The sequence below is a fragment of the Volvox carteri genome (genome assembly GCF_000143455.1).
Source record: "Volvox carteri f. nagariensis unplaced genomic scaffold VOLCAscaffold_5, whole genome shotgun sequence".
In the NCBI taxonomy this organism is placed as follows: domain Eukaryota; kingdom Viridiplantae; phylum Chlorophyta; class Chlorophyceae; order Chlamydomonadales; family Volvocaceae; genus Volvox; species Volvox carteri.
The window spans coordinates 1,569,823-1,581,317 of NW_003307548.1; the positions used below are offsets into that span (position 1 = coordinate 1,569,823).

General features: G+C 51.8%; 2 protein-coding genes across 2 annotated transcripts in view; both read left to right on the forward strand.

The window, feature by feature from the left end:
• VOLCADRAFT_79533 (uncharacterized protein) overlaps positions 1–7,010 on the forward strand; it is a gene marked incomplete at its 3' end in the record, with an annotated part of 16,431 nt that extends 9,421 nt beyond the window's left edge. Inside the window, exons 13-17 of the mRNA XM_002947075.1 lie at positions 1,185–1,311; positions 1,955–2,060; positions 6,164–6,254; positions 6,623–6,749; positions 6,870–7,010. Of these exons, the coding sequence (XP_002947121.1) occupies positions 1,185–1,311; positions 1,955–2,060; positions 6,164–6,254; positions 6,623–6,749; positions 6,870–7,010 (592 nt within the window). The remainder of the gene's footprint in view (positions 1–1,184; positions 1,312–1,954; positions 2,061–6,163; positions 6,255–6,622; positions 6,750–6,869) is intronic.
• Positions 7,011–8,876: 1,866 nt separating this feature from the next.
• Positions 8,877–11,495, forward strand: part of VOLCADRAFT_87443 (uncharacterized protein) — a gene marked incomplete at both ends in the record, with an annotated part of 4,495 nt that continues 1,876 nt past the window's right edge. Inside the window, 3 exons of the mRNA XM_002947076.1 lie at positions 8,877–9,345; positions 9,631–10,042; positions 11,209–11,303. Of these exons, the coding sequence (XP_002947122.1) occupies positions 8,877–9,345; positions 9,631–10,042; positions 11,209–11,303 (976 nt within the window). The remainder of the gene's footprint in view (positions 9,346–9,630; positions 10,043–11,208; positions 11,304–11,495) is intronic.

Here is an 11,495-nt window from a genome sequence, read left to right on the forward strand (position 1 = left end):
CATGCATGCTTAGTTGAATGGTGAGATGCGACCCCCCTTCATTTCGTGCTCGGCAAGCCTGCCACCGCGTACCGGATATGTTGGCGATGTTACAGAACGCTGCACCTTGGTTTCTGTGCGCATTGCGTACGTTGCTCGACCCCGCCGACCAAAATTACACGTGCCCAACTGAAGACATTCCCGGTGGTTGTGCAGCAGCTCTTGAGGCTGTTGCTGGCTGAAATCCATCCTGAGCTGTTGCAACACGGCTAACGCGGGCACGTCCCTATGCACAGCAAATAGCTGTTCCAAGCCAACAGCGGCGTCCTTGTCACCGACAAGGCTCTAAACGTCTTATCTGTTCTTATGTTTAATTAAGTTTATGTATGTTATACTTTGCGCAACTTTGTAATTTCACTTTACTCTGAACAAGGTGCTGCATACAACTGCCTCTTCGCCAGCGCTTCATCTTCCGCGGCAGTTTCAAGAGCCCAGAGTTGCAAGCTACGACGTTGGCTTTCGGTGCTTTTAGTTACTGCAAAGCATCCACGCAATAGTCCAGCGTGCGGCTATGGCCAACATGCCCACCTGCGCAACGCGCTGGCGCACCTCGTCCTCATCCGCCAAGAAAATTTATATACACTTGTACAGGCGCATTTTGAGAATCGCACGCGCGCATCTGCGCGGCAAAATTCGCTCCTGACTTTTGGGACGAGATGTACGGAGTCTCTATTCGCGAAGTACGACCGGACACATTTGTGCGAGGGGCTGCTTAAACAGCCATGGCGACATCGGCAATCTATCTGATTTATATTCCGTGCTTGCTTATTAATAAGTGGCAGAATGAACTAGAACGACATAGGGTGTATTTCCAGTGCGGATTAAAAGGCCAGGGATACTTGCTCAAACGGCTAAGTTGTTGGCAAACTTATATCGCCTTTCCAACCTTTGGTTCCCTTATGGAACAAACCTATGTGGTAAGCTCGTACCAAGGATTTCCGTGCCCTAATCCCTGGCCTTAATCCGCACTGGAAATGCACCCATAGATGGTCTCAAACAATGCCTACATACCGAACCAGCTATGCACGCGATGTCAAAGGTGCGCACATGCCAATGTTGCAAGGGTGTAGATCATCAGAAGCATGCATAACGCAGCGCTGATTGCTTGACTGTCTCCTCCGTCCGCGCACTTCCTCCCTCCACAGTGACGACTTCTTTGGTTTCCGGGAGGCCACTGTGCTTTGCCGTCAGCTGGGCTATTCGCGGGGCAGTGCGGTTTACCAGTACAATAACAAAGCACCCTGGGGCCCAGGAGACGGACCCATCCTGATGGTGAGTCCACCATGCCCGCACTTTGCAGCCGACGTCTCGCGCCTGCAGCTGCCCATGATGACGTGCTGGGCCGCCAACTCAACCTAGCCATGAGAAGAAGTTGCTGAAGCGAATAGCTAGCATCGCTAGTCTCTATATTGTTATTGTATACTGTTCCGCTTGTGTGCGCCCTACGGCCCTACGGCCAGGTCTCGCGCGAACGAACAACAAAAGCACGGAAGGAATTAGTCGTTCAAGCTTCGTTTCGTTCCGCTCTCGTTGCTGGGGAACTTGCCGTTTTAGCACTTGCAGTTTCACTGGATCCAGATATGTGCTTCTGACAGCAGCACATACAGTCGTATGGTAGGTGTCATCACGGCAAGCCGTGACTTTAAGCCAATGGCTGGGGCAGCTGTGGCTGTATGCAGTAGCTGGTACACAGTACGGCACACATATCAACTACAAATACGCGCAAAGCGCTCGACCAGCATCTCGAGAGGCCTTTTCAGCGGTTCAGCCAGCAACACCCCTTTCTCCGAGAGAGTCGATTCATGTATCGCTCCCACGCAGGCAGATAATCAGAGCTAACGCATGTTTTCCTCACGTATGCCGTACATACATACTTACATACATGTATACACATCGTCGTCCATGGTATACACAGGATAACGTCCGATGCATGCACACAAAAGGTGGCTCTCTTCCTGGGCGCTTATGGGACTGCCTATTCAACGGATGGCGCATAAACGACTGTTCGCATGACGAGGTCGGTTTATGTAAACTTATGTGGTTGTGTGTGCTGTTTGCTCCCCAGACTTGTCTTTTCACGGTGCATGCAAGGTGTACGAGGGAACAAACCCTATACATCTCTATCGCATTCTCCATCTATCTGCCTTACCTACGGGAGTAAGGACGTTAGGAAGTGAATGCTGTTGAGGTTGAAAGCTGGTATTTCTCTTTCCTGCTTTTCGCAGTACTTGTAACGACCAACGCGTATGCATGTATGTACGTATGTACGTATGTATGTGTGTGCGTATTTCCTTGCAGGATGTGGGCGTGGTTTGCACTAAAGACGTCTATCCGCCTGAGGAGGATGCATCCCCTTCGTCCCCTCCACCCCCTCCGACGTCCCCAGCGCCATCGCAACCCTATCAACCCGAAGGTAAAATATGAAACTCACTCAACATTTCCGCTGATCACGGTGACCACGCTGTTTCGAAGCGCATTGCCTACGAGCTTGCACTGCGTAGTTCGTTCTGCTTCCCGGCCTTCTTTTGGCCGAGTGGCGGTTTTAGTACCCCCAGGATGCGGATTGGCCCTGTTCACGGTGGTGCGTGACCCTCGCTTGCGCTCGTGCTCGTGCTTACGTACGTGAGTGCGCGCGTGCATGGCAGAGGCTACGCCCCTTCATCCTACTGACCGATAGTCCTGAATTAGAATTTTCACTTGCGGGGGTGCTTGCATATTGTACAGCAGCAGGGCGCTGGAGGCCCTGACAACACATACTTATTGCCTGTATCTTGACTGTATGTACGTCATCTTTACGAAGCTTCTGTAAAGAGAGAAGCGCGTGCAGACATAGTAGGTCGGTGCGTATAGTTTTACGTGCGGCGCGTGGGAAGATATCACTGTAACAGCGGTCCTGCGCTGGCTTGGGCGTGAGTTGAGAGGAGGCGGGGATAGTCCGGTTGGTGTGAAGGGTCCGTCGTTTCATATATCTTCCACCTGCTACTACTGCTGCCCGTTCCTGCCAGTTGTTTCCGGTATATAGGAACACAGCGAGACAGGCTAACTTGTAGCTCTATGTAGCCTCCAGTTTTGGTGTACCGTGTCATTATTGGATTTTCCATAGCTACCTCTACTTGAGGAACAACGCGCCTCAGCGGTTTTCACATGTTATCGATTAGGTCTCTTGTCCCTGGCAACATGCATGCGCCGCAATGGCGTGCGCCCGATGCGCGTCCATCTAGACATCCATAATGTATGTATGTATGTATGTATGTATGTATGTATGTGATGCATGGTGTGAGTGCGAGCGACCATGGATGGCAGGAATGAAGAAGCAAGCCACATTATTTGACACACTCGCTAGCTCGATTCATGCAAGTTACCATGTACCCCATCCAGCAGTACGTACGAGCTAGGATAGGTGGAAATGGTGTATTAGGCGACTGGCTGGGCCGCATCCTCTAAGCTCGTGGTGGGGCGCATGGGGCCAGCCACGCCGGCGAGCTAGGTGCCATGCAGGCCGGCTGAAAATTAGGCTTTATACACCTACTTCGGACCTTCCTGCTGCCCTCCTGGGAGAGGGTTATACATAGTGATCCTTCGAAATAGACTGTTATTAATCATGTAGACAGTTGTTGTCGTTATTATGTACTCCACGATTTACGGCAGCGCCGGCGGTTAACAATCCATCCGTGCTTCTCTCCGACCATCGCTCAACTTCCTGTTACCTAAGCCCATATGTCTTTTACTCATTGCGGTGGCAGGCAACCTGTTAGTGCAATTCATGCCTTCGGAGGCAGCAGATAAACAAGCTTGCACGGACCCCTATTTAGGAATCCAGGCAGCCCTACGAACTGCCTAGCGCACCAAACCCAGCGCCGGGGGCGTACGGACAGATGTATTGTACGACCCGCTTTATCCCCGTACTCGGGAGTTTATAAACCCTCGTGAAACTCCCCACTACCTGCTGCCTACCTGCGCGCGTGAGTCTCTTGCAAGGTTCGCCGTAAAACCATGTGTGTGCTGCAAAGGCCTTTGGTTCATTTTCCATCTGTAGATTGATAGGAAGGCGAGTGGCCTTGTCCACGATGCATGCTTAGCTGCAGTACGGTCCCGCCTTGGCCTAGCTAGCTATTTGTGGCGGCCGAAGGGTGCGTTCATATGTAGTGTAACTCGGAGAAAAAATGCAAGCCCACTTTATTCCGGCGAATCGAATTGATTACATGCGTTTGATAATGCAGCAGCAGGAGCAGCAGCAGCACATACAGTCGCAGTTTGTCTGTGACTGCCCAGGGCAAGCAGACAAGCAGAAGTTAAGGGTACTAAATGTATACCTACTTATGGCCATTTAAACACAAACTATCACCAGCATCTTACATGCGTGGCAGGAAAAGTGGTCGGGGGCTTTTGCCTAGTGTAATATCAATGTGTAATGCCAACGTTATTTCATGATCCTAAATTACAAACTGCTTTTAGTTTCTTTCTGTACTGAAAGAATTTGTTGGTAACTACATCGTATCTGTAATAATGCCGTGTAGTACGGCACACACATCGTGTATATATACGCGCTAAGGCACACTGGCGAATACTGGGAAGATATTTCCAGGGGCAAGCTAATACAAATTTCTCCCGCCAAATACGGCCCCAGCTACCACAATCAGTTTGCAGGAATAATTTGAAATCATTAAAAATCACTTCCCACCTAATCCCTATTCGAAACCCAATTCGGTCGATCCATACTAAGTTATACTACATACAATATGAAAAAGTCCTGGATATCTAGGACACTGCAAGTTGCCCTGAAGAAAACCTGGGGTACGTAGACCAGTAGCCAGCGCGTTGTGCGAGTAAATATTTAATAAGTCTTCACTTCAAAGCTGGCAGCTCACATAACCCTTACGTGAGGTCGCGCGGCAGTCCACGCATATCCACGGGGAGGCAGCTACTACTGCTGTGCCATGCTGCCTCTGAAGCTACTCCGCAAGGATCTGCAACGTATGTGCCTATCTCCTTACACTTATGGGATATTGCCGTATGCAATTCCTAGACTTCTCTACACGTACGGCCGCGGTCGGTAGATCCAGCTGATGTAGCAGGACCTGGCAGGACTACTGTGCTATCCACCACCTTTGCTTGCACCGCCCCAAATAGAGTGCTTGCTGCCTGCCCAGCCAGAAACGAAATGCATGGCTGAGCAGGCCTATTTAATCCGGGATCCCTGCCTGTGTGAGGTGCACATCGATCTCCGTAGATCTCTAGGAAGCAGTTCGTATTAATTTAATAGTAGGAAATCAATTTTCCATTAAAAGTAGTACATTGGCAAGGAGTCGAAGCTAAGAAGGTTACACTGTGGAAGTAATGCAGTTGTCTATCTCGTAGCCGTGGGATAGGGGTTGCATCATCACAAATCGACGACCGTTAAACGTCCGCCGCCTCATCGCAGACAAAGCACATAGAGGTAAGCAAGCAGAAATAGGTGTGACGGATGCCACATTAAATGCTCTGACGGCCTGCTACCGGAGAGTCGAACTCAAAGTCAATGCCAACGCGGTGCCGGGAGATTCCTTTCTCTCATTCCAAGGGGTTAAACAAGGTTGCCCGCTGAGCCCTACTTTATATGACATTTTGGGGAAGGGTGGATGCCAAGGACCGCCTTGCACCAGACGCGATGGCAGTTATTGACTGCTGCCCGTCGGTGATACCGATCCCGATCCCACTAAAGCTTTACCTAAGTCTCGTCGCTTTATCACACAGCCGGCTGATGGCACTACTGCGCGCGCTGAGGGAATGGTGTCAGGCTTCTATTTCGGGAGTTAACGCAGAAAAGTGTGAGATCTCGTACCCCCCGTACATGATATCCATGATGCATGCAAGGCGACATACACGTGGGGCGGCCCGCCCGGGGTATGGATGGGCTTGTTCCCATCACTGTGGCGTGAATGTGATAAAAGCCTTGCCTTGGAAGGGTCATGAGTGGTGTACCTAGGAGGGCTGCATTAGCAGGACCAGGCTCATGAGCCTCCTGGCACGTTTTGCCCGTACAGGACCAAGAAGCTCGTTATCAAAACGTCAAAATGTCAAGCATTAGCGTAAAATCCAGGCCTAAAACGTACACGCTTCCTACTGTGCTTCTATGGTGCTCCAGTTAACGATTACCTGGTGAAGCTGGCGGGCGGGGACTCACCAAACGAGGGCCGCGTTGAAATCTTCAAGGATGGCAGATGGGGCTCCGTATGGTAGGTACTAATAATGATGCCTGGAGAAGTACAGTTATTGATCCAGAGGGCGTCTGTCTATATAGACAGACGATCGTCTCGCGAGTCACGACGTAAATTGGTCAAGCCCTACATATCAAGATTGAGCTTCCTTGATCAGCTACTTCAATCCTACACTAGGCAATGTGCTACTAGCGGTATGGACGAAAAATATGTCAGGACGAGGTCATGAAGGGGATCCGACCAGCACTGTACCGCCCGCACCCAAGCACTGTGCTTGTTGTTCAAAGGATTGGACCCGAGATTAGGCTGTACTTTTGTGCTGGCGTAGAAGACTATTATTGCACATGCTGCTGCTCTTAGTCCTACCTGCGCCCGTTCCCCCCCAGTGCTGACGGCTTCAGCGATGTGGAGGCCACTGTCGTGTGTCGCCAGCTTGGCTATGGATCGGGTGTTGCCCTTTTCCGGTACTACAGCTATACAAATTGGGGACGAGGACGTGGACCCATCCTCATGGTATGTATGTATGTATGGATAGATGGATGCATAAATGCCAAAGCCGTAATATATCTCTCCACGAAACGCCTACGCTCCTTTCTGGTTTTCTGGTCCTGGTCTTCAACCGAATCCATGCAGGACAACGTTAACTGCCAAGACTCACCAAATGGCCTCCCAGCGCGCTTATGGGATTGTTCTTTCAACGGTTGGGGTGTACACGATTGCTCACATAAGGAGGTGAGCTTTTTTCGCCCGCCGCTCTGGGGAGGGTCATGTTGAATTGGCGAGCAAGCTGGCCACTGAAAAAGGCTATCTTTTGCAACAACGATAGTTGTTACAGAAATTCCCGGCCGTACAAAACGAGTTGGATGAGGATGAGTGCATCTCAACACACAACGGAACCTCGGGAGGCCGGTACAGAGGTTACGCACGTGTACATTGCTTGCGCATGCCGTACTTGTGCATGCCGTACTATCCGACAGCTGTTCTCGGGGCCTAAAGCCACACCAGCCTGCGCCTACAATGTTCTATCCCTCGGGCCATGCGTGTGTATGTGGGTAATCACTTCACGACGCCCAATGCCCATCTTTATGTATCTAGCTAGCCCCTTGAATTTGTCACGCGCAAATGGGGCTCGAACATTCTCCCTGTACCCCATGATGCAATTTTCCTGAAAGGGCCATGGGACTCAGACACCTAACCTTCCTGACGTGCAGTCTCGTACGTACGGCGTGCCAATAACAACTTTAAACTTTGACAGACCGGCCGAGAAAGAGTTCGAAATCCTTTATCCAAGACATGCAAAGCGTTGTTAAATTAAAAAGGTCATCTATCCTCCGTGGCTTTGCCACCGTGGCCGACAGCCCTTGCGATTAATGTTGAACCCAAAACAAGTGCCATTCGCCTCTCCTTATGCTGCAATGAGTACAACTTTTACGTGCTTCTATCCGTAGGCTGGGCGCCCCCCACGCGCCTGCCAGCACCAGCAGGCTAATCTAGGAAAAAACGCACACCGCCATGCACATCACCACGCCAGGGCCACATGCATCAGGCAAGGGAACGTGCGCCAGCATGACATGCAGTTTTGCCTCAATGGTAGCGCTCGTCACGGGTCCTGAAATCGTTTTAAAACTCTTCAGTGCCGGCCACCAGTGCAACCACGCGCGTCCCCTCTCCCCACGGCCAACTCCCTTCGGAACAGCTTCATCCCCGTCTGCCAACGTGTTGCTGTGTCCCCGGTCCCGGCCCACCCAGTAGAAAAAAGGTCACTTCAACTCCCGCTTGCCGCCAAGGCTCCTATAGGCCCCCGTTTCTACGCTGCTTGTTTAGCGCGTTCTTTGCGTCATTACAGAGTTAGTCGCAATGTGACAAGACAAGAACCGATTAACGGACAATTGCAAGAGGTTTCTAGGTTATGTAAAGTGTGTCCAAATAAAGGGAGGAGCGTGGGTCAGGAGAGGAAAAAGGACCTACGAGTTTTTGTTTATTGTCTACTTTTTACTTACCAGGCAAAATCCCGGTTTCACCTAGATAATAGCCCAGACCTTAGCAGGGCGAATCCGTCCTAGGACACAGGCCTGTAACTTTTGGTTGCTGACTTCACGCGCTAACATACACTGCTTGACGCGTGAAAACACAGACACATACAGACGTACGCACGCACACATGTACACATGATCACACACATACACCTATGTACATGCATGCCTCGTGGGCCACAATGTGTGCGCGCCGCTTGCTTCGTCGCAGGATGTGGGTGTGCGCTGTAGTTCTGAGAGGTCTCCACCATTGCCACCACCGCCGCCATCACCGCCTTCATTCCCCACAATTCCGGGCAAGTGGAGGTTGCTTCTGCGTGGCCTTCACCTAGTAGTATGCTATGCTATGCGCGTTGGGTCAGGAAGTCATCCAGTGTTTCGTGATCGTCTATCGCTAACGTTATTAGTGGGATGTCATCTACTCGCATCGTTCCCGTACCACCAGCTGGTGGGGGCTGACACGGTAAAAGCACTAGGGAAGCACAGCAGATTCTCAGAGACGCAGCAGGTTCTCACACTTTGTGAAAAATACGCCCGACCGATGCATGCATATAGACACTCCTACACACTTTATCCAACATAAACACCAATTCCCTCAGACGAATGGATGAATCTGGCGCTACATAAGGCTGTCTTTGCGTCATCAAGCCACATGCACTGGATGTGCAAAAATTACGACTGCAAGCCGGATAACGCGGTGGATGGGGACACCAGCAGCCAACAAAGCCTCTTTTCGTCAGCACCCAGCGACACGAGCCCGTGGCTGTCCATTGATTTGGGAGCTATAGCCATTGTACACAGCATCATACTCTACAAAAACCCATTCTGTTGGTGCGACTGGTTGGTCAATGCGTCGTTGCTGGTGGGCAATGCCAGTATCACGTCCGACGACATGAGTGATGCCACGACCCGTATCAGCCCAAATCAATTGGTATGGAATCAGACGGAGCTCGGTACGACTGGTGAGAAGGTTTACATCCAGGTGGACCCCCCAGTCGTGGGCCGCTGGGTGACCCTGCAGAACGGTCCACGCCAGATCAACATTGGGGAGCTGGAGGTGTACGGTACCTTGGCAGGTAGGTATGCGTGCATACACGTGTGTTTGTACTCAGAGGGTTGCTGCCAGTCATCATTTGTGTAGCGGAAGTGTGATGTATTAACCGTTTTGACTGTTTTTAATTACATATACAGCCCAAAAGAGCCAAGAGACTCGTGTGATTTATCATTATCAGCTTGGCTGTATCCTACCAAGTAATAAGGCAACGAAGGCACGGTTGGCCGTTAAGGACTCCATGCACGCGCACAAAAGGCCCCAAGCTAACAGCGCACAAACCCCCCCCACCCACTTCATTAACATGCAGCGCCACTGCCGCCGCAGCCGCCGGCCGCACCCTCGGGCCCGCCTGCGGTTGACGACCCACCTGTACGCGGTATCAACTCACAATGCGGCTCCGCGGGGCAGTTTGATATGCACGCGCACGGTGTCTGCGTGGAAAGGACCCTAGGTAACTTTCCCTGTCCTTATATGAACGCTGTCGGCAGAATCAACGTCATCTACCGCCTCATTTATGAGAACCCCGACGGTTCTCGGTCCAGCGGCGGGTCAGCACTGACCATGGAGTGCGTGGAGCGAACATCTACATTCCCCATGCTGTATGTGGAGTTCCGTGAGAATGTGGCATTGGCCCCCGGGCAGTTTGTGGTGCTCCAACAGCAGAACCGCACAGTGTGCAGCTCTGGCGGCCCCTGGGACGATGTCATGCGCGTCAGGTGGTCAGTGCCCCGGGACTTCCTATGGATAGGAGCTCCAGCCGCCCCGTCAACCGCCAGCGCTTACAACTGTCCCCCCTTGGAATCTTCCCCGCGATTGTCTACACCATCGCTACCCTTGTATCCACCTTACACTCCGCACTGGGGTGATTATTATCAGCCGCCACCGGGGGATCTGATCATGACGCCAAGCTCCCCTTCATCAGGTTCGCATTTATACTTTGCTGCGGGTGCCTAATAGCTCGGGATGTACGTATTTACCTTTCTCTACACCGAAACTCTTGCACCACCCTACGTTATCTTTGTTGCTTGTGTGGTTCATACATCCCGCTTTGGTTACAGCTGAAGTTCCGCTCCATCACCCGGACATAGCGGACATTATGGACGTGGTGCTTGCCATGCCTGCACGTATTTACACCAATAAAACTGATCTTATAATCTCGTGCATGTGCTGTTGTCGTATGCAGGGACACCGGGCACTAGATAGGAGCGACTTCGGACGGAAACCTCCCCTAGCTAACCCCCCAATCCAGTAAGTTTAGCGTACAAAATTTGTTTTGTGATGATTGGAGTGCCAGTCCTGAGTCTCGAACGTGTAGTGCTGCATCTTCCACCGCCACCTGTACGGATGCTGGGGAATCCCTTTTCCACGCCTGCATGCTGATGTGCATGTGCACGACCGATCAATTAGAAGACCATCCGCCGGGGGCTGATCATGACGGTATAGCACAAGACCGCCGTAGTATAATTTTCTAATAAGCTGCATTACTTCTGCATGTATGTACAGGACTTGCTTAAGGCCCGCATTGCTTAAACGTCATCGCGTGATCCGTACTCACTACTAACTTATTGTGGGGAAGGCCATTGCGTCTGCGACCACACTCCCGCGGTACCCAAACCCTTCAAAGACAATTCCGATCAGCCATTTGGCTGTTAGTGGGAGGGCGGGTGGGCCGCTCGCACGGCAATCGAGTAGAGAGTACGAAAATAACCTAATGCAGTCATCGACAGCAGAAAACGTAAGCCTCCAGCCTCATGCCGACTCTCTTACCTACCATTCATATTCTCTACCTCGTTCCCAAGACTCCGCCGCGTTGCCTCTAGTTCGGCTCGTGCCACAGGTAACTTCGCTCGTCGCTACTTTGCCATTCACCTTCGCCTCCACCCAGCCTCTGCTTCTCCACAGAAGCGGCGACCTCCTTCGCCGTTGTTACGCCTCGTCTATGCGAATCCTCCTCATCCGACTGTGTCTTCTGCCTACCCGGTGCGCGCCCCCTCTCTCTGCGCATCCTTTTCTCTGGCCCTCTCTTACGGTTGCCTACCTTACTGCAGGACTCGCCCCTTGCCTGTCCGGTGCCGGGCAGGCTTTCCTTGCCTTCCCCGGCCCTACTTGGGGCGCCCCTCCTCGGCTCGTCAACTACCTTACTTCCGTCCGTTCCTGCCCCTCGGGGGCCCA